This window comes from Mustela nigripes, chromosome 2 (genome assembly GCF_022355385.1).
Source record: "Mustela nigripes isolate SB6536 chromosome 2, MUSNIG.SB6536, whole genome shotgun sequence".
NCBI classification, from domain to species: Eukaryota; Metazoa; Chordata; class Mammalia; order Carnivora; family Mustelidae; genus Mustela; species Mustela nigripes.
Window position 1 is genome coordinate 90,545,829 of NC_081558.1, and position 23,994 is coordinate 90,569,822.

Below are 23,994 nucleotides of genomic sequence, written 5' to 3' on the forward strand. Positions count from 1 at the left end.
CGCAAGTTAAACTATTAAGCAAAAAAGATAAGGACCAGGGCGCCTGGGTGGCTCAGTGGGTTAAGCCGCTGCTTTCGGCTCAGGTCATGATCCCAGGGTCCTGGGATCGAGTCCCGCATGGGGCTCTCTGCTCAGCAGGGAGCCTGCTTCCCTCTCTCTCTCTCTCTGCCTGCCTCTCTGTCTACTTGTAATCTCTGTCTGTCAAATAAACAAATAAAATCTTTAAAAAAAAAAAAAAAAAAAAAAAGATAAGGACCAAAGGGTAAAACAGCATATATAGTATGTCTACCCTTTATATATATCTTTTAAAGTGCAGAAGGGGAGAACATATGTACTTATGATTATGTATGCATAAAACAACTCTAATAACTCAAAAACTTAAGAAACTAAAAACATTGGAAGGGTGGGAGAAACTCTTCATGCATCCTTCTATACCTTTAAACCATGTCATATGTATAATACACCAAAGCTTTTTGGAAGTTAAAAGAACTGAACTGAAGAAGAAATCTTCACAAAACCACCAATCCCACCTACCTTTAGCAAAATAGGGCTATCACACTACCTCCATAAAATACTTAGTTCCACAGATTTCACAAGTTTGACACTTACAAATCACTAAAGCTTTGTATATTATTACTTAATGATTGGCATGGAACTTTAATTCAATCCTCAAACACATGCTTTATAGAGACACAGAAAACAACTTTTTTCTATGCAACGGAAGCATTCTGTATGAAAGATAATATATTTGTAAACAAATTTTTTTTGTAATTTAAAATATTTTACCTCCTTTAGAGTCACTCCTTCCATCGCCATTTGATGTTGCTAATTCTTTGTTACTGGTGGCCACACTGTCTATATTGTTTTCTTCTACAGGCAAATGATCTGGCTATTTAAGGAGAAAAGTTACATGTCTTAAACCAAGTCACTGCATAAAATTTCAAAGCACCATATGATTAGACATTCAGCTTAAGGAGGGGGTAAATGTGTCATCCATATTATCTACCTCATCATCCTTTGTTGCTGAATCCACTGAGAGTAGTCGACTATTAGAGAGTCTGCCATCTTGCACTGTACTGATATCCAAGCTCATTTTGGGATTGTAAGTATGTGGATAAAGAGATTCAGGAAGGTGTTTATACTCTTGCGCACACTGCAATACAACGGCATGCTTTAAACAGGACTGAAAAACATCTTAGTGAATAAATTACATGAAGTAGAATAAGGACAACCAATATATTACATCCTAAGGTGGCAAAAGTTTGCAGAATTAAAGTTTTGAAAAGTAGGTGATACTGAAATATACCATCATACAAATGACAAAATTGCTCTAATTTTAATGTCATGTACACTTAAGAATAAGATCTAATTCATTCCTTGCTTTTGCCAAGGAATCATTCATACTTCTAGAAATATTCAGAAAGCAAAGAAATAGTTCTAAACTGCATTGGCATGCTAAATTAATTCTCCTTAAATTACGGTAATGTTATCTTTCACATAATTTCAGAAATCAGAAAGAGAAATCAGAAAGAGTACCCATTAAGAAGTTGTTAAGTATTTAGGGACTGATCTTAAGTTTTTAATGCCAAAGAAATGAAGTGTGCACTATTAACTAAGGTTATCAAACTTGTTTACATACATGGAAACTGGTTTGTGTCTTCAAAACAATGTTTGTATACATTCTCATTTAATAGAGAGGGAAGGAAAAAAAATCTTGCTTACTTCTAAAAGCCAGTGCTCTGAAACAATGTGTACTCCTCTTTCTTTTACAGATTTATACTCTCGGTTAGTGTCATTTGGTCGGCCTTGATAAATGAAATGAGTCACTGTTTCATCAAAACTCCATCTGAAACAACCAAATTTTTAAAAACAAATAACTAAGAGAAATATCTGAGTTTAAGATGATCATTACTCTCTGTGAATGGAATATATTCACCTTCACCAAACTTTCATGATCTAGAGTAAACATGGACATTAAATGACAGGCTCCATTTATTTTATTTATTTATTTTTGTCGAATGTTACATACATATCTCTAAGTATGTAAGTTCAGAGAAATATCTGGAGGGCAGTCTTTCAAAATATTACTTTTTTCTTTATACTTTTTTGAATTGTTTAAATTTTCTTTCTTTCCTTTTTTTTTTTTTTTTTTTTACAATGAGTATCACCTTAGAGTAACAATAAAGGTATTTTCAAATCAATAAAATAGGCTAAGCATCCAATCTCTCTTCCAGGTATTGGCAATTACTAGTCATTCTACATCTGCTATATGCACCACAATAAACTATGTTCTTTTTAAAAAAAATTATTAATTTGAGAGAGAGAGAGAGAGAGAGAAAGTGAGAGAGCATGAGAGGAGAAAAGGTCAGAGGGAGAAGCAGACTCCCCACGGAGCCAGGAGCCCGATGTGGGATTTAATCCTGGGACTCTGGGATCATGACTGGAACCGAAGGCAATCGATCAACCTGAGCCACCCAGGTGCCCATAAACTATGCTCTTTCTATAATATGTCAGCCATTCCTCTCAACAATCCCAACACATTAATATTATTATATTCACTTTACAGATAAGGACACTGAAGGTTAAGTAACATGTTTAAGAATATTCAGTAAGTGACAGAGCCAGTTTTGACTTCAAAACCCATACTCTTAAGAATTACATTATCAGGGCGTCTGAGTGGCTCAGTGGGTTAAAGCTTCTGCCTTCGGCTCAGGTCATGATCCCAGGGTTCTGGGATCGAGCCCTGCATCAGGTTCTCTGCTCGGCGGGAAGCCTGCTTCCCTCTCTCTCTCTGCCTGCCTCTCTGCCTGCTTGTCATCTCTGTCAAATAAATAAATAAAATCTTAAAAAAAAAAAAAAGGATTACATTATCCTACAATCTCCTGATTCTTCCCATGTAATGGTTTCCTGACCTAGGAAAATAATCTAAGAATTGTAAAATACATATTATACTTCTTAAAATCAAGTAAAAACCAAAGAGAAAGTAAAAAAGTAAAAATTATATTTCTGAATATAATCGCCAAAATAGAGGTTTCTCATCATGGACACTTAACACACTTTCCATTTACTAAATAAGAAATATCTCTGAACTTTTTAAATAGCCAAGTTAAACAAATTAAGAAGGCATATTTCCTTCTGAATTATAAACATCTCTAGTTCCTACTCTATTGTCTGTGTTTCCTTAAAAACAGGGGTAAAGAACATCTTGCCTGATTTAGTTGTTAGTCTAATAGTTGTTTCCACTTCTGATGTTAGGGAAAATAATACAAACTTAAACAAATTATAAATTAAAAAAATAGAGGAACGTATCTGCCCGATTCATCTTGCTTCATGCCTCACTGTGATGATATGGAAACTATGAATTTCAGTCCTCGGAGATCCTTTAACGACAGACTGTCAATGGGCATAGATGGTTTAGATCAGGAATTAGCAAATTTTTTCTCACAAGACCAAATGATAGTATTTTAGACTTTGCAGGGCAAAAAGCTGTTATAGTTGCAATTGTAAAAAGTTATAACTACTCAACTCTTGCCTTGTATTAAAGCAGTCATAGATAATATGTAAACTAATAGGCATGGCTGTATTCAAAAAAAAACCTCACAAAAGCAGATGGCTGACCCTCTGGTCTAGATCAGTGCTTTCAGCAAAATTGTTACTTTACAAGCTATTTTGTAAATATGTGGGAGTGATTTTGTTGTTACAATAATGTGTTTATATGATGAGGGGCGCTAATAGCATTTAATAAGTTCAAGGGATGCTAGAAATTCTGAGGAACAGTTATAAATACAATTATCCCATATCATGCATGATTTTCTAATGTCCTGACACAAATTCAGAGGTTAAAAAAAAGTTTGTTGGGCGCCTGGGTGGCTCAGTGGGTTAAGCCACTGCCTTCGGCTCAGGTCATGATCTCAGGGTCCTGGGATAGAGTCCCGCATCGGGCTCTTTGCTCAGCAGGGAGCCTGCCTGCTTCCTCCTCTCTCTCTCTCTCTGCCTACTTGTGATCTCTCTCTGTCAAATAAATAAATAAAATCTTAAAAAAAAAAAAAAAAGTTTGTTTACAATTAGATAAGCCTGAGGCCTATTTTACTTAAAAACACAAGTAGGTTTTTTGTTGGTTTTTTTTTTTCCAGTTTAAATATACACTAATATATAGGACATCCAACTACTGAGCAACTGATGGAAGACTATACTTTGCTTAATTTGTAACTTTGCCCAATTGTGAACAAATCTTGGTAAAGTCCTGTTACCAAAGGAAATGCTGCTCATGGTATCTTGAGTCTCTGTATCTGTTTGATCTTGGGGCTCTAGTATTTTAAGTGATTTTACATATGTATGTAAGCATATGAATACTCTGTTTTCTTCCAGTGTCATCAGCCACAGGCATTTACATACTAAACATATATTTTATGATTCTGTGCCTTCTGATAACTTTCATTTATTAAAATTATGAAAGTGGTTAAGTTATGGGGGGCCTGGGTGGCTTAGTTGGTTATGTGTCCAACTCTTGATCTCAGCTCAGGTCTTGATCTCAGGGTCATGAATTCAAGCCGGCATTGGGCTCCACATTGGGTGTGGTGCTTTACTTAAAAAAAAAAAAAAAAGTCATATTTGTGAAATCCTTTTAGGAGAGGTAATGCTATGACATACTGAGGAGCTCTGGCCTAGGTGTTTAACAGTGGGAAGCAGGAGGTGTGTCAGGTAATCTCTTCAGGATGTTCAGGTTCTAGTTTATGGATGGGAAAAAGTAGGACAGTTTTCATTTGAGAACACATTACTCTATAAACATATATAAACAGAGGTTACATATTGTAACCTCTACGTATTAAAGTGTTCTTCTCTCTCATCTAACACCAAGTCTGAGAAATCCCTTTCAGGCATAGATTTTTTTCAAAAAAATTTGAGAGTGAGTAAGCATGTGCACAAGTTGGGGGTAGGGGTGGAGGGACAGAGGGAGAGGGAGACAAAGTCTTAAATAGATTCCTTGCTGAGTGCAAAGCCTGGTGTAGGGCTCAATCTCATGACCCTGAAATCACAATCTGAGCCAAAACCAAGAGTTTTGGCTGAACTGACTGCACTACCCAGGTGTCCCAAGGAATGGATTTAATCAGTTAAATCTGAATTACTTACCAATTTCAGTAACAGATTCTATTTTCACACTGAGAGGACTAGAATTTTTTTTTAAATTTAAGATTTTTATTTATTTATTTGACAGAGAGAGATCACATGTAGGCAGAGAGGCAGGCAGTGGGGCTTTAACCCACTGAGCCACCCAGGTGCCCCGAGGACTATCATCTTAAGTCTTAATAAAAGTCAAGTTCTACAGGTTCCTTTTATGTCTTATATCAAGTACAGATGCCAAGTGAATATACAATAAAGCGTTCAATTTTGACAAATACACATACCCTCACAAGACTCTTGAGAATGAAATGAGATAGATAAAGCTTGGCTCATACTAAGAGCTCAGCAACTAGTAATATGATAATATATAATCATATAGTAGATATTATATAATAATACACAAAGCAGGTAATATAATTATTAGTTCTAAAAGGTAAAAAACTTTTTCTTTTCTACAACAGATATACTAAACACATTAAAATGCTTTTAACTCTCTCAGATACATTTTATTTTTATTCTCCTGATCTATCAAATAGTAAGCTAACCAAAATAACACTTAACTAAAAGGGAAGATAGAGCCAAATGTGTTTCTCAAACTATGACTTGTAGAACCAATCATTATGTTATCTATAAATGGCTGAATAGAAGCGATCAAGAAAGGTAGCACCGCAGACAGTGGAATACGAGGGACTCAGGATTGGCTGGCACGGGTAAGGCTCTCTCAATCCCTGGCACACATGCCATCTCTGCTGGAGGTCTGTCTCTAGCTTGGCTGTCAGGTGGAGGGCAGATATGATAATCTCTGTCTCCAAAAGTAGTGAAAATAAATAGAAATTAAACCAGTCTACAAAAAGACCACTGAATGCCTGGATGGCTGCAGTACTGCTCACAGAAGAGCTCTACTCTGAAACACACTAAGGTACAAATATGCTTAATCTCACACCTCATATAAGTCAATATACCTATGAATCTTTTATTAAATACATTAGGCAAGAATTCTTCTAGATTGTACTCATAATTCATGGAACCCAAGTTTCTAGAATAGTGAGTGGTACAAAATAGGTTCTCACATATGGGTTGCACAAACCCTAAATAATACATGTATCAATGTGAATTGATAACTGGAAAGGGTATTTTCCAAGGCTGAAGTAAATGACAAATCAACTGGAGATACTGCAGACAATATGGCATGTTAAAAGGCAAAGTAAATGTTCCTTTGTGAATGCACACAATAGGTTTAGGTTTTCCTATATGTTTAGACAATATCAGTACCAAAACAGAAAGATGTGTTACCTACCTGTAATCTGCTCCTAGAGAGGCTGCAATCCCATTCAGTTCACCCTGTTTCTTACTGAGTTTCTTACTCACACATACCACTACCTTGTGAAGTGGTTTGGGGGCTTCTTCCTGCCCATGGAAAAGACAAGACATAAGGTCAACTATTATTGTTTGAAATATTTTATCTATAATTTTCTTTTAATAAGAGATCTAATTCTACCTTCTTCGATTGGGCATCCTTCAGCTGAGGGCTGGCAGACAAAGCAACAGCATTTCGAGAGCTATTTGCCAAAGCAAGTTTCAAGTTTCTGACAATGACTTCTGAAAGTGGCGTACTCAGTTTCCTTTTCTGCTGGCTAGGACCTCCTGGAGTTTCCAAGGCTGCAAGTGCATCCTATATGTATGTTAGGGGAAAAAGAAATGTAGGAGGAAGAGGAGAAAAGGACAGGAGGGAAGAAGATGGGACAGAAGGAAAAAGGAAGGTAAATAGTATAAGGAAAGAGGAAGGGAGAGGTAAAGAGAGAAGAGATAAACCTCAAAATTAACTGGATTATAGCTTTAGCCTCCTCCAGTTTTCTTTCAAACAAAAAGAATGAAGTATTAACTGCATCTGAACATAATTAAAAAAAAAATTTCATACTGTTCAGCAAATGAGTCCAAAGAGACTCACAACATGCTCACATTTTCAGCTGTGCTCATCACATTTGGGCTGAATCTCAGAGCGGGAGGTGCAGATAAAATTAAGCAAAATGAATGAACAATAAACATGGAAGGAAACAAGCAAGGATGGATATAAGCAAGATCTGACCTGTAAGGTTAATAAATTGACGGAGTTGAGAATTGTGAAAAATCCTCAAAAGGACAAAATATATTCCTGTTTCCATGTCACCTACAGTTCCCTCATGAGAAGGGGCCACTGTTATTCAGGCTGCGCTGCTCATTCTCTTTTCCATCTGTATAGTATTCCATGCACACAGCTGATTGGATTTACCACTATTCAACTGATGAATATTTAGATTAAGAATCTTTTGCCAGTATGATGATGCAACGAACAACCTTATACACACATCATTTTGCAAAAGGAAACATTTAAGCAAAATTTATGTAACAATGCTGACATTGTTCACATCATGAACAAAGCATTAGAATGTTTCCTAACATGTTTGACAGCACCAGTGGGTAATCAGATTTTTCTTTTTGGCCCATCTGATAGGTTAAAAAAATTTAACTGTATGCTCTAATTTTCCACCTTTTAATACTAAATAAGATTAAACATCTTTATGAATGTATAATATTTCCATTTAATTTTTTTGTGACAGCTATCTCTTCCTAACTTTGCCCATTTTCCCCATTACTTTGTCTTAAAAAAAAAAAAAATTTATTTATTTAGAGGGAGGGAGACTGTTGGGGGAGGGGTAGAGGGAGAGAGAGAATCTCAAGCAGAGCTTGACCCAGACACAGGGCTCGATGCCATGTTCCTGAGATAGTGACCTGAGCTGACACTGAGAGTCAGGGGCCCTGCTTTTTCTTTTTTTATTCACTTGTCTGAATATATTTCTAAGAGTTTATATGCATACATATACATTGAGATATATGCACATTTCTTTTCAATTTGCTGTCAATTTTTGCCATGGAGAATTTTTTTTTTTACCTAGTTATTTTTTTATTTTTATTTTTTTAATTTTTAATTTTTTATAAACATATATTTTTATCCCCAGGGGTACAGGTCTGTGAATCACCAGGTTTACACACTTCACAGCACTCACCAAAGCACATACCCTCCCCAATGTCCATAATCCCACCCCCTTCTCCCAAACCCCCTCCCCCCAGCAACCCTCAGTTTGTTTTGTGAGATTAAGAGTCACTTATGGTTTGTCTCCCTCCCAATTCCATCTTGTTTCATTGATTCTTCTTCTACCCACTTAAGCCCCCATGTTGCATCACCACTTTGCCATGGAGAATTTTTAAATACTTTTATTGTACATTTATAAAATCTGCAGTTGAATGTGGAGAATTTTTTAATGCTGTCAGATTCATATGACTCATTTCTTTTGAGGTATATGTTATAGTTAAAAAGGTCCTCCTAACGCTGGCATTACTGAAAAAAAAAAACTTAACTCTTTCATGGCCTGTTCCTATAATCTTTATGCCTTCATTTCTTATATTTAAATATCTAATCCTCTGGAATTTATTCTGGTGTAAGGGGTGAGTTTTCATCCCAACTGTTTTCTCAGATGGTTACTCAGCTTCCTGATTTGAATGCTACCTTTATCATATAATACATTTTCCAATCTATGGGGTTTATCAATATGAGTACTCATGTGATGACATACTGCTTCAGTTACTGCAACTTCATACAATGCTTGAATAACTACCTACAAACTCAAATCCCCAAATTTCTTTCTCTAGCCCAGATCATTATCCAAACTTCAAGCTATGCATGTAATTGCCTATCTGACAACAGTACTTGGACGTCTAACAGGGATCTCCAACTTTATGTGTCGAAAATACAAACTCTCGGTCTGAGGCCCTGATCCCAACCTGTTCCATTCAACTCAGCTGACCAGAGCTCCATTCATCTACTCTCTCAGATCAAAAATTTAGAGGATTCAAATTCCAAACATTTAAACACCTGCCATGTACTAAGGAAATCTGATGGAGATCAATCATTATCTACACATACCCTTGTAAAATCATTAGATTTTAAAGATAAAAGAAAACGCCACATGGCTTTCTGGCAAAAAAGATAAAATAACTTACAAAACCAACATAGACTGGCATCAGAAATTTCAAAAACATATACAAAGAAAGGAAGCAGTAGAGTCGCATTTTCAGGAAACTCAAGAAAAAAAAAATGCAAACCAAGAACAATACATCCAATCTGTTGAATAAACAAGGCCCTGGTAAAGGTTTTGAATGTGCAGAACTCAGGAAATATTGTACATATGTCCTTCTCAAATATTCTAGAGGATGCACTTCCTCCTGTAGTGCATTTGTCCTTAATGACAGTAAGCATTTCACATATTTGATTGTAGAGTTAAGGCTAAACAAGGGTGAGGTTCATGGGTTAAAAAAAAAATAAACATTTTATCTTCTGACAAAGTTGATAAATGTAATTAAAAACAGTAAGTGACTCTTAATCTCACAAAACAAACTGAGGGTTGCTGGGGGGGAGGGGGGTTGGGAGAAGGGGGTGGGATTATGGACATTGGGGAGGGTATGTGCTTTGGTGAGTGCTGTGAAGTGTGTAAACCTGATGATTCACAGACCTGTACCCCTGGGGATAAAAATATATGTTTATAAAAAATTGAAGGAAAAAAAAAAAACAGTGGAAGAGAGAAAATGGGGAACCAGAATAAGATTACTGACTGCAACAGTAGTAGGGGTCAAATCATATAATTTACAACTGACATAAGGTTAAGATAGGGGTTTAAGGGCACCTTAAGAATAAAACTAATAAATCCTTTCCTAAATAAAAGTAAAACAAAAACAAAAACAAAAACAGAGGACATGATACCTGAAGAAACATGTAACATACATACATAACGTAAACTAATTATAATATATGACAGAATTGAGACCAAATAGAAATCATATTAAATGTGAATAGATTAAGTCACCTGGTTGAAAGGAAAAGATTTTTCTTTTTTAAGATTTTATTTATTTATTTGACAGACAAGAGATGACAAGTAGGCAGAGAGGCAGGCAGAGGGGGGTGAGGAAGGCTCCCTGCTGAGCAGAGAGCCCGATGTGGGGCTCGATCCCAGGTTCCTGGAATCATGACCTGAGCCGAAGGCAGAGGTTTTAACTTTTAACCCACTGAGCCACTCAGGCACCCCAAAAGGAAAAGATTTTTTTAAATGGCTCATAAAGCCAATCTCAATTCTATGCTCAATTCTACCTTTAAAATGCAGCAATCTCCAAAGGCTAAAATGAAGGATTACACAGGATTATAATGCAAATGAAAATCATAAAATGGTACGGATTGAAATCCTGATACCAAAGTAGACCTCAAGCCAGAAAGTATTACATGAGAAAAAAAACACATTTCAAGTTACATTAATAGTTGTAATATCTATGTACTAGTTAACATACACCAATCATCTATCTAAAAACAAAACCACACAAGATCCAAGAAAGAGAAACACACCATATTATTGAAACTTAAAAACAACACATAGTATGAGTGAGTTAAATGACCAAAAAACAGGAAAGGATATAAAAGATCTAAACAACATTATCAAGAAGTTCAATCTTGTGTGTATGCCTGTGTACAGCAAAGACTATCCATGTTGGAGAATATATCTGCTCATAAAATGTTCTCACAAAATCAAGCAATGTTCTCAAAAATTGACATATATCAGGGCACAAACATCAGTAAGTTCTATGACGTAGAAATATTATAAACAACACTCTGATCACAATGTAATAAAATAATAAAAAGTGTTTCCATCTGGAAAGTAATGAAAACTCTATTTCTGAACAAAGGGTATGTGAGTATTCCTCCTAGTATTTTTATTTTGCAACATTTTAAAGAAATTATTTCCAAGTGAAAAGTAAAAACAATATTAACAATAATAACCTCAAACCTTATAATTCTTTATTGAGAAGGATGGGGAACACTGGGTGCTCAACACATTACTAGTAGGACTATTAACTGGTACAACCACTTTGACAATTTGTCAGTCTCTACTAAAGTTGCTCTCCCAGCAAGTTCACTTTTAGGTATATACCAAAAAGAAATGCATGCACACATATTCTAAGAGACATGCACAAGAATGTCTACATGATTTGTAAGAGCAAAAATCTAGTAGCCATCTAAATGTAAATTATGGTATACTCATTTTTTTTTAATTTTTTATTTTTTGTAAACATATATTTTTATCCCCAGGGGTACAGGTCTGTGAATCACCAGGTTTATACACTTCACAGCACTCAATTATGGTATACTCATTTAATGGAATATTCTGCAGCAATGGAATCAATGAACTAAAGTTAAAGGAACAGGGACACAGCTTTCAAACAAAGGCTGAACAAAAAAAGAATATATATTATATTCATAATATATAATATTTAAAAGTAAAAAAACCAAGGATAACAAAGTTAGTGTTAGAAGTCAGGAGTGTTGCGCCTGGGTGGCTCAGTGGGTTAAGCCACTGCCTTCGGCTCAGGTCATGATCCCAGGGTCCTGGGATCGAGTCCCGCATCGGGCTCTTTGCTCAGCAGGGAGCCTGCTTCCTTCTCTCTCTCTGCCTACTTGTAATCTCTCTCTGTCAAATAAATAAATAAAATCTTTAAAAAAAAAAAATAAAAAAAAAAAAAAAAAAAAAAAAAAAAAAAGAAGTCAGGAGTGTTACCTTCAGGAGGAAGGAGGAAACAGTGATGAAGGAGAGGCATAAGGAAGGCTCTAAGGTACCTGGCAATGATCTTCTGAACATGTACAGTAGCCTTCCAGCTGTTAACTTTAACATATTTTAACTTTAACTTAACTTTAACATATCATTTAGCAGCACATCTGCTGTACTTCTCTGATGCCAATTAAAAATTAAATAGGAGATTTTTAAAATATGAGGCCTAATGTATTCAATTTTGTGATTATTTTATGGCCCCTTCTGTTTTCAGAGTACAAAGTTCAATATACCATATTACATCAATTTGAAGAAGCACTGATTGTAAGAAGAAGTACCATTTTATGTATTACCAAAAAGATAAAAGTCCCCCAAACCACCACCCCAAAAGAAAGAAAGAAAAAAAAAACACTCCTAAGTGAACTATGACTCTAAATAATAAAACTTTTAAATATGTTTTGTGTCTTCACTGAGACTATTTAGAACCATCAGCTTTCTGCAAGGTATCTAAAGAAGAACAGTGTCAATGACAGGGAATATTCTTATTTTCTTCCCTACTAGTGTCATTTCATCTACTATTCAAAAAGTTTGTGGGGGTGCCTGGGTGGCTCAGTGGGTTAAAGCCTCTGCCTTTGGCTCAGGTCAAGATCCCAGCGTCCTGGGATAGAGCCCCACATCGGGCTCTCTGCTCAGCAGGGAGCCTGCTCCGCACCCCACCTCTGCCTGCCTCTCTGCCTCTGTCAAATAAATAAATAAAATCTTAAAAAAAAAAATAGTTTGTGAGCTAAGAGACCTTAGAGATCAATCATCTAGATATACCCTATGATTTTATAGATAAAGATGATGGAGCCCAAAGAGGTTGACCTCTTTCAAAGACAGCAAGAAGCAAAGCAGAAGGCTGATTCTAGATCTCAGGTCTCAAACCAGTGATTTTTCTCTATTTCTTAAGGCATAATGAGCAGTGTTAATCATAGCACAAAAAGTTACTTTTTCAAGCACAGGTTCTGCTTAGTGAAACTATCCAAAGTATCAATTTATATTTATTTTCTGAAGATGAACAATCTATAAATTCTATAAACCTACTTCTTAACACACCAGTAAAAATTATTAGAATGTTGCTTTTTTTTTTTTTTTTTTTTTTAAATAGGCTCCATGCCCAGCATGGAGCCTAATATTGGGCTTGAACTCCAGACCCTGAGATCAAGACCTGAGCAGAGATCAAGAGTCAGACACTTAAATGAGTGAGCCACCCAGGTGTCCCAGAACCTTGCTTCTTAATACCCTACCAGCAAAACTCCAATAGATGACTAGTATAATAACAGTGCAAAGACTCATGGATAAAAAGAATCATAAACAATGATTTCAATAGCCATTCGAAAGGCCAACAGCTACTAAAGGAATAGTAAAGAAAATCATTTTGGGGGAATAAGAGAAAACCGTTTATTGCCAAATAATGTCTTTTTTTTTTTTTAAAAAAGATTTTATTTATTTATTTGACAGAGAGAAATCACAAGTAGATGGAAAGGCAGGCAGAGAGAGAGAGAGTGAGAGAGGGAAGCAGGCTCCCTGCTGAGCAGAGAGCCCGATGCGGGACTCGATCCCAGGACCCTGAGATCATGACCTGAGCCGAAGGCAGCGGCTTAACCCACTGAGCCACCCAGGCACCCGCCAAATAATGTCTTGATCTGGGAATGAATTTCTCAGAAAGGGAGCCATCCTCCAGTGCTCAGGAGATCAAACAAAGACGCAGACTTAACCTATCTTTTCAAGGGAAGTGACTGCAAGATAAGGTGATAAGAGACACATTTTTGGAGAGCAAGCACTGAGTATACTGCTAGAATCAAAACATAAGTAGCAATGGGTTTATATCATAGTTAATAAAATTATTTCATCACACCATTGCATTTGATCCTTCAGATAAATCTGTGAGTTTTCAGAGCAAGCGATATCCTCTTTATACAAAAGAAAAAGTCTATGCTTGGATATGTTAAATAATCTGCCTAGAGTCATACTGCTCATGACAGATGTAGGACTTGAACCCAGTCCCGACTTCACACCATTTTACCTCCCGCTTTTATCTCAACCCCAAGTATATGGAGGGACTCGATAATATGATCTGCCAGTATCTCTGGAGAACTTACTACCACAAACTAGAGGTGATGCAGAATTTGGAGTTTCAATTAACTTATTATTATAAGTTATATTATAACTATTTACTTCATATACTATGAATTATTAATTGTTAATTCAAGGACCATATTCTGTAATCCTACCTTCACATCAAAGGAAGGCTTGAAGAGTTTGTCCTTGGACAGAAATTTTGATGGTGTATCCAGATGTAAGGAGGGCTCTTTCTGAAGTGGTTGTCCCACTGGTGGGGAGGCCGAAACCTGTCTGGTATGTTGTGAGATCACAGCATGGAAAGCTTTACTCTGAAAGCGGTTCATATCTAAAGGCGTGACGGCTGTTTTCCTATGAGTTTCCAGGTGTGCAACAGGATGCTCTGGAGTACCTGGGTTTAGATTCACCCTGTTTGTTGTTTCAGTTTCCACACTTTGTTCTAGAGATTTAAAACGAGAAGAAACAAATGTGAGCCACTAGTCATCTTTTATCTCTGAAGATGAATACACAAAGTGCTATTTTTATGTCTCAGTTTTCATGTAAATTCTCAAGTACATTTTAAATCACAAAATTATATATCTACTTTCCAAGAAACAAACCAAATAATACATTAAAATATATGTTGAGTTAAACACAGAACATCAACTGAAACAATGAAATTAGATTTCCTGTTTCATTTTATTGTTAACTTGAAGTATTTTTTAATAAACTTCATGATTTGCCAAATATTATATAAGTGTTATCTTGGTGAATGACAGAATTAAGGGAAAAAACCAAAAACAATTACATATACTCTGAGTTAACAACTACAGTGAAGATTTTATAAAGTTCTTAGTGAAATTTTAATATGACTTAAGTATCACTTTGCCTCAGTTCTAAAATTTCCAGTCTGTTTGGGTAAGCAATAATGGCTCTGAGAGCTGTTCCCAAGCTATTGAAGTTTGCCCAGGGATGCCATCATCTTCTACTGTGTCCTCCCACCAGTCTTTTTTCAATATTTAACAAAAACACTTATTAGATGGCTATGCCATGCCAGGTCCAATGCTAGACAATGGAAATATATTATGCACAAGACACACATATTCTTTGCCCTTTCAGAGCTTGTAACTGAGTAGGGAGACATGAAAGCAAACTAGATATTAGAACACTGAGATCAAAGGTTTAAAGGGAATAATGGAGGGAGACTTGGCAAGACAAAGGCCATACTTGGGAGTCAAGGAAGGCTTCCCAACGGAAAATAACATCCAAGCTTGGAGGGCTGAAAGATATGGACAAAGAGGCAACCATGAGGTGGGCCAGAGAAAAGATGCAGAAGTCCAAAGATGAGAGGAAGAGAGAGCACATGAATGACATGGTGTGTCAATGTGAGCCACAGAAGAAACAATAAATGGGATTCTAGCCCACAAATTTGGACTTCAAACACTGAGACCCCAGAATGCTTCCAGATTGTTTTGTATCTTCCAGCTTTCAGACACTGCCTGTAGTAGAGAGCAGATAAAAATTAAATCTGTGCTATGAACACATTTATTTTGCCACCAAATAAGGAATGCTCAACAGCAGTGCACAACACTCAATGTGAAAACTAGAAATCAGTGAACTTCTAAAAACAAGATTCAACATATTCATATTCCAGAGACCATCAAATTATAAAAATACATATAAAAGGACAAGATAAAAGTATTAACCTTCTTTAGCAGACTTTTCAATCAGAAAATGGCTTTCATCTGCTCTCTTTCCCATTCTAGCAGTCTCCAACAGCCAAGATATGGTGACTGCTGGTAAATTCCACTTCTTGGCAGCTTCATACTTAGAACCACCTGGTTCTTTCAATACAAGATGTGTACTGGCAAACATGCCTTTCTTTGCATTGGATTTGCGAACAAAGAATTCTTGAACGCTGAAAATTATATTTAAATAAAAACAAATGGTCATAAACACAACTGAGCAAGCTAAGAAGAAGTTTCTAATACAACTGTTGTTAGACTTCTATGTATAATACTCGCTGATAAAAAGCTCATATATTTTCAAACCCTCTTACATGACTACTCTAAGGTAAAAATGTATTGCTACAGTAAAAGTTTTTATAAAAACATTAAGAAAATTAAACTAGACTTTCAAGAACTAATCAGGAAAATTACCTCCTTAATTAGTCATCACCTACCCATATTGGGTCTTTCTTCCCAAAAGGAGGCATGGAATAGCTAGGGAGCACAGAAAGGGTATGAATAACACACTGTATCTTTCCAGTCCACTATGTCTTTGCAAAGCATTTTCAGACACAATCTCTTATGAATATTTGGGAAGTACTAGTATGTTACAAAATATTGGGGGTTTTTGGGAAAGATTTTATTTGCCAGAGAGAGAGAGAGAGAGAGAATGAGAATGAGAATGTGTGTGAGAACAAAGGGCGGGTGGCAGGCAGAGCAGGCAGAGGGAGAAGCAGGATCCCCACTGAGCAGGGAGTCCAATGTGGGACTTGATCCCAGGACCGTGGGATTATGACCTGGGACTCGATCCCAGGACCATGGAATTAAGATGCGAGCCTAAGGCAGATACTTAACCCACTGAGCCATCCAGGCATTCCTTTTACAAAATATTGTAAAGATACAACCTGGGAAAAGATACAATTAAGTGAGAGGGTGGCTGGGTCATGGACATTGGGGAGGGTATGTGCTTTGGTGAGTGCTGTGAACTGTGTAAGCCTGATGATTCACAGACCTGTACCCCCGGAGCTAATAATACATTATAGGTTAACTTAAAAAAATGCAAAGAAAAAGAAAAAGAAGATAGAATTAAGTGACTTGCTCAAGATGACAGATATTAAACACAGAGAACATAGGGGCAGAAAGAGAAGTCCACCACTTAACATTTAAACAGAATTTTTTTTAACAACTGCTAGGTTTTATGCTCTAGTCTCCACTTTTAAGATGCTTTAAATCTCCCACATTTTTCCTAGCAATTTCATGGTTTCATTTTTCACATTTAACTCACTGATCCATTTGGTACTTATTATGTGGCTCTAACTTTATTGAATCCTATTTACTGAATAAGCCATCTCTCTTCTTCAATGACTTGGAATATCACTTTTTTGTTTAATAAAGATTTTATTTATTTGAGAGAGAGCACATGCAGGAGGAGGGAGAGGAGGAGAGGGAGAGTCCAACTCCCCACTGAGCAGGTAGCCTGATGTGGGGCCCAATTCCAGGACCCTAAGATCATGACCTGAGCTGAAGGCAGATGTTTAACTATCACCAGGGCACCCCAAAAATAACCTGTTTGTATTTGGGTCTATTTCTAGACTTTCTGTTCACTCACTAAACTTTCTGCAACTTATAAAATCCACACTACTATTTAGTGAGGTTTTACAAAATATATTTAAATACAAAATCTATTTAATTACAAAATATATTTAAATAACTATTAACTAATAACTAAATAACTATTCTAGAATTTTTATGACTTTCTTGCTTGCTAAACTTTACTTATGAATTCAAGAATTTGGTTTGCTTAATGCTATCCCTAAAAAATTTGGGCAGCATTTTAACTGGGATGTTAAATTTATATAGTAATATAGGAGACAACAGAAACTTCTTTATAATCTTCTTTCCGAGAACATGGATATCTTTTCTACTGTTTCCCTAATAGCATCTTATAAGCTTCTGTAGCTCTTGCAAGTTTCATGTTAAACCTTCTGGTAGGTATTTTATCTCTCATTGTAAACTTAGTTTTCATCAACTTTCCTAACTGGCTGGTATGAAGGTCAATGATTTCTGTATATTAATTTGCTACATAGCCACTTTATGGAGTTTTTCTCCAAGCACTGCTTTAGTTTACCCCATGGAACCTGGTGTCATACTTTTGCTATTGTTACTTTCTAGATCTTCTGCAACTTCAGTTTTTTTAAAAAAAGGTTTTCATTGTTTAGCTTAATTCAAATACAGAACATAGCGAGAAAAGAAATACAAAACTTGGTGATTATAATCTATTTGGATATTTATGGCAATAACTTCCTTACCTTTCTTTAGTTTTATCACATAGTGCATTCTTAAACACTACAGTTTTGTCTTTTTAGTTATAGGATCCATCCTCTTTCCCTATCCCCTTAATAGATATTTGTTGAAGTCACTGTATTATTTATAACATAAAGTTATCTCAGAGCCTGAATTTTGCTAATTGCATTTCTGTGCTATAGTTTACATGCTATTCTCCTACTTCCTATAAATCAGTAGTTGAATCCAGAGGCTTCATCAGATAGAGGTTTTATCATTTTTGTAAGGCCACTTTAAGGTGGCCGTGTGTTCATCAGGAGGCACATGATGTCTGTTTTCCTCTTTATTACATGATTATTGATTTTCAGGGCCTAGATGTTTTCATTCATTAGGAATTATAACCCCACCCTTCTTCATTTATTTGTTGGAACACCTATATTTTTAAAATTTAAAAAATTTTTTTAATAAACATATATTTTTATCCCCAGGGTGTTGGAACACCTCTTAAAGGGAAACGCTGTCTTATCCATTATTATGGTACTCTTATACAGATTACATAGGAAAGGCAGGATAAATACTTGATCCTTTCTCTAACAGCTTTCAAAATAACAGGCTGGTTTCCCAGCATCTTTCAAATATGACCAATTAACTTTGTCTGGTGTTATTATAATATTATGATTTAAACATTATTTGATGTGCTTGGATACACTGCCATTATTCTGTCTAGTGGTACTTAAATTGTCCTGTCTTTGGCCTGCAGAGGTCCTTTGATGCAACTTTCTTAGTAGTCCTTGCTATCTGGTCTGACAAAATGTTCCAGACTCACTGGCACCTTTTTGCCCCAGATCTGGAAAATAAATAAATAAATAAATGTATATGTGTGTGTATGTATATATACGTATAATATGTACATACATGTATACATATTGTACATATATAAAGACTATACATATACATGTAAATTTTTACACACACACACACACACACACACAAAGACTTTGAGAGAGTGCAGAGAGAGAGAGAGAGATAGGTAGCGAGCGAGCAAGTGAGCATGAGTATGAGCACAGATATGGGGGGTGGGTAGAGGGAGAAGCAGGCTCTCCACTGAGCAGGAAACCGGCCATGGGGCTTAATCCCACGACACTGGGATCATGACCTGAGATGAAGGCAGATGCCTAATGGGCTGAACCCCCCAGGCACCCCTGGAATTAATCATTTCTTTACATTTTAGTTTCTTTTAGCAGGAAATGGTATTTAAGGATACAATCTGGGCACTGGGATTGCTTATTACCATTGTGTTGATAAATGACTTCTAGGCTTATAAATGGGTTTGAATCCCCCTTGGAACCAAGAGTTATGAAATAGTTCTAAAATGTCCAGTTTATAGGGTCTTTTCATTTTCTATTTATACTATTCATTTCTAGTCTTTACTCATGATTAGAGAGTATGGTCTGCACTCTTCCTATTTTAGGGAATTTACTAAGGTTTTCTTTGTGGCCAGTTTCATTATAGGCAATGTTTATAAGTGTTCTACAGGCACATGAAACGGTATGTTTTATGTCTATGCTATTGAAATCTAGATCCTTCCCTGTTTTCCTTTCTTTTTTTTTTTTTTTTAAGATTTTATTTATTTATTTGACAGAGAGAGATCACAAGTAGACAGAGAGGCAGGCAGAGAGAGAGAGGGAAGCAGGCTATGAACCTGTAAAATCAGAGAAGAAAGACATAAAAAAGAAGATAATGCTATCTGGCCCTGTACCAATGGCAGCAGCACAACCCACATAGGCACCCAGGCGCCCAATCATCAATATTTGTTAATGAACTTTTGTTAATTATAGAACCAGAGGAATTTTTTTAAAGATTTTATTTACTTATTCGACAGAGAGAGATCACAAGTAGACAGAGAGGCAGGCAGAGAGAGAGAGGGAAGCAGGCTCCCTGCTGAGCAGAGGACCCCGGGATCATGACCTGAGCCGAAGGCAGCGGCTTAACCCACTGAGCCACCCAGGCGCCCCCTTCCCTGTTTTCTATAGGACCTCTCATGAAGTAAAAGATGGGAATTAAAGTCTTACAAGTAATGTATTTCTGCTGATTCCATCTTGTATCTCCTATTGTTTTGTCTTATGAATAAGACAAATATATATATATATATTTTAACTTCAGTGTGAATACCTATTTATAGCACTCTTTTTTCTTATTTAATGCCTCTTCATTTGAATCCAAACTTGTCTGACATTAGAACTGCAACCCCTCCTTTCCTTTTGTTTGCATTTCTTTGACATACCTTTGCCCATCTTTTTCTTTTTTCTTTTTTTTTTTTCAGATGTTCTGAATCAGTTTGTTTTGGGTGTGTCTCTTTAAAGTCATTTTAAGTGTTGCTTCAAGATCTAATCTAAAAGAACTTTTTTTGGGGGCGCCTGGGTGGCTCAGTGGGTTAAAGCCTCTGCCTTCAGCTCAGGTCATGATCCCAGGGTCCTGGGATTGAGCCCCGCATCGGGCTGTCCGCTCCGCGCATAGCCTGCTTCCTCCTCTCTCTCTTTCTACCTGCCTCTCTGCCTACTTGTGATCTCTGTCTGTCAAATAAATAAATAAAATCTTTAAAAAAAAAAAAAAAAACTTTTTTTTTTTAAATATAAAAGTTGAGTTCCTTTACATTTACTGTTAGAACAGTTTTTTACTTCATTTTAAAACAGTTACCACCTAAAGTTAACTTAGGGGCTGGATTAATTTGGATTTTGGAAGTAACTTTCAAGTCCATTTTTTTTTTCCTTCCCAAGTATTCATTACTGAAAAAAATAAATCTCCCAAATGGACCCATGGAAGGGAATAAAGCTTGGATATGCCATATTCAGTAATGGCCCTTGTATGAGCTTTACACATTCTCTCTGCTGGTAGGTGAGCACTAATGCCCATGGTCTGAACCTCTGCCAGGTATCCATCTAGTAGTACTGAGCCATCACATAGGTACACTATACCCAACCCATAAATATTATAAAGACACCTGGCCCAATTTCAATTTAAATGTTCACCAATAAGTCAAAACAGATAGAAGATACACCATGATAGCAGGTGCACAAAAAATACTACATACCTTGCTCCAAGGCGATTTGCCAAGAATGTCAACGAATCTTTTTCTGCTCCTGCACACTGGCTGAATGAAATAACACAATCCTCTAAAGGAGTCATTCCTGCCATCACTGGGACTGGCATGAAGAGAGGATTTGACTTTGGATCAATTAAAGTTTGATAGTCTATACAGGTTACCTTTTAGAAACAAGAAACACAAGAATGCCAACCTGAAATAAAGCCAGTGGTTTAAAACTGGTTTTTACACTACCAGTAATTTGAGTTTACATGAAAAGCAATTTAAGATAACCTTGTATATGCTCATTCTCAATACATTTCACATGATATTAAAAAAATTAATTCACCATACAGGATATTAAGATCAGGCAGGTTTATCATTTAACTTACTAAATACTGCTGTAAATTTAATTTCTTCCCAAGTATTAGTTTATAAATTTTCCTCTTAACTCTTGGAAAGTAAAAAAATGATGAAATTACCACTGTTCAGTCAATTAAAAAGATATAATAAGAAATAAAAAGAACAAAAAATAAAATAAACAAAATAAAAAAGAATAATCTGAAAGTGCACACATGCTTTTGGTTGTGAGACAACAGGGAGGACTGAAATAGTAGGAGATGACCTAGGGTAACTTCTTAAGAAGGAATGTTGCTGCTGTGGCCCCAGGGAAATAATAAGTTCTACTCTGCCAGGCTTGGGGCCAAGAAGCTTGTACATTTTCCTATCTTACAATTCCCTTTGGTAAAGGCAAAACCTAAATCTCGCTCAAACACCAATTCACCTAGGAAATAATCATTAACACTCTCAGCATCTGCTATCCTTCAACACTACACTTCAACTGCTACAGGGTCTTCTTACCAGCCACGTATTTGTGACAACTTCTCCCACAGTTGCTTCTACTTCACACCCCAGCAGAGGAACCACAGCATAATCAGCAACAATTCTGCTCTGAAGGGACACGATTTTTCCAGCATTTTCTCTTATGATATTTGCAATATTAGATTCATTTTCATTACTAAAGCCCAAAACAAGGAAACTCTTTTGGCTAAATAAACCTTCTTCGGTAATTGTAGAAGTGTCAGGGAGGCAACAAGTGACAGAAGACTGGTTTTCTTCTGGCAGAGAAATATGAGTAGAGTCATTAAAGGGCTCAACTTCAGACTTCACAGCTTCAACTGAAAGAGAAAAATAAATGTTTTCTAGCAGAGGATTTATCTTACATTTTAAGGTAACACGAAGCCTGAGAATAGTAACCCCACTCACAAAAAATAAGGCTCAGTAAATACACCCCGAGGAAAGGACACAAACCCACCCCATCTTCTTGGCTACCAAGAATACAGTTATTATTTCCACCTTCCATTAGGAATGACAAGAGCAATCATGTCACTGTTGCAGGTATTCCTAGTATACTAGAAACTTCAATTAATTGAAAATTAGGGGACTCCAATAACTCTTTGGGTTTGTCTCAGTCCCAAAATTGGTTTCGCTAATTCACAAAAGAATTGAGAAAATATTGTTAAAGAAAAAAACAGAAGTAACAGGCCTACGTGATCAAGCCCTTCACATGGAAATAACTGTATGAATATAATAAAGAGAATTATGGTTATTTTTTTATGGTTACCTATTTTTCAAAAACTCCTAAAATTTTCATATTGATATTACAGCTGTTTAGTTACTACAATATGGATTTAAGAGAACTGATGAAGGACTCAAGCAAATAGTTTCAACTATTACATTTCAGAATCAAGTTGGCTGACAGATAAGGAGAAGAAAAAAACATAACTGTCAGTAACAAAATATATAATCCCTAATATGGATAAGCACTGGTGAATCAAGACCAAAAGTTTAAATGGTAAAAACTTTGTACTGTTTAACATACTACTGGAAGTCCTAGGCTGAGCAATCACACAACAAAAGAAATGAAAGGCTCCAAAATAGCAAGGAAGTAGTCAAACTTTCACTATTTGCAGACAACATGATACAATATGCAGAAAATCTGAAAGACCACCAAAAAATTGCTAGAACTAATACACGAATTCAGCAAAGCTGCAGGATATAAAACCAATGTGTAGAAATCTGTTGCATTACTATACAGCAATAATGAAGCAGCAGGAAAAGAAATCAAGGAATCGATCCTATTTGCAACTGCACCAAAAACAATATACCTAGGAGTAAACCTAACTATGGAGTTAAAAGATCTATATTCTGAAAAGTAGAGCTCACTTATGAAAGAAATTGAAGAGGACACAAAGCAATGGAAAAACATTCCATACTCATGGATTGGAAGAATAAACATTGTTAAAATGTCCATATTACCCAAAGTAATCTGTGCATTTAATGCAATCCCTATCAAAATACCACCAGATTTTTCACAGAGCTGGAACAAACAATCCTAGTATTTGCATGGAACCACAAAAGACCCCAAATAGCCAAAGCAATTTTGAAAAAGAAAAAACTGGAGGTATCATGATTCTGGATTTTAAGCTTTATTACAAAGCTGTAGTCATCAAGACAGCATGGGACTGGCACAAAAACAGACACATAGATCAATGGAACAGAACAAAGAACCCAGAAATGGACCCATAACTGTATGGTCAACTGGTATTTGACAAAGCAGGAAAATAATATCCAATGGAAAAAAGTCTCTTCGACAAATGGTGTTAGGAAAAGAAAAACTGGACAGCAACATGAAGAATGAAACTGAACCACTTTCTTACACCATATACCAAAATAAATTCAAAATGATGAAAGACCTAAATGTTGAGATAGGAAACCACCAAAATCCTAGAGGAGAACACAGGCCACATCCTCTTAACCTTGGCCTTGTAACTTACTAAACACGCTGCTTTAGGCAAGGGAAGCAAAAATGAACTACTGGGACTTCATAAAGATAAAAAACTTTTGCACAGCAATGAAAACAATAAAACTAAAAGCCTATTGAATGGGAGAAGATAGATGCAAATAACATCAGATAAAGAGTTAGTATTCAAAATCTATAAAGAACTTATCAAACTCGGGCGCCTGGGTGGCTCAGTGGGTTAAGCCACTGCCT

The 23,994-nt window shown here is 36.2% G+C and overlaps 1 protein-coding gene across 1 annotated transcript in view; it reads right to left on the reverse strand.

Moving 5' to 3' along the window:
- The window catches only part of TOPBP1 (DNA topoisomerase II binding protein 1), a 63,766-nt gene that overhangs the window by 19,443 nt on the left and 20,329 nt on the right, over positions 1-23,994 (reverse strand). Inside the window, 9 exon segments of the mRNA XM_059390941.1 lie at positions 787-889; positions 1,007-1,153; positions 1,723-1,846; positions 6,419-6,528; positions 6,620-6,793; positions 14,021-14,307; positions 15,554-15,765; positions 20,949-21,121; positions 21,801-22,117. Coding sequence (XP_059246924.1) covers positions 787-889; positions 1,007-1,153; positions 1,723-1,846; positions 6,419-6,528; positions 6,620-6,793; positions 14,021-14,307; positions 15,554-15,765; positions 20,949-21,121; positions 21,801-22,117 — 1,647 coding nt within the window.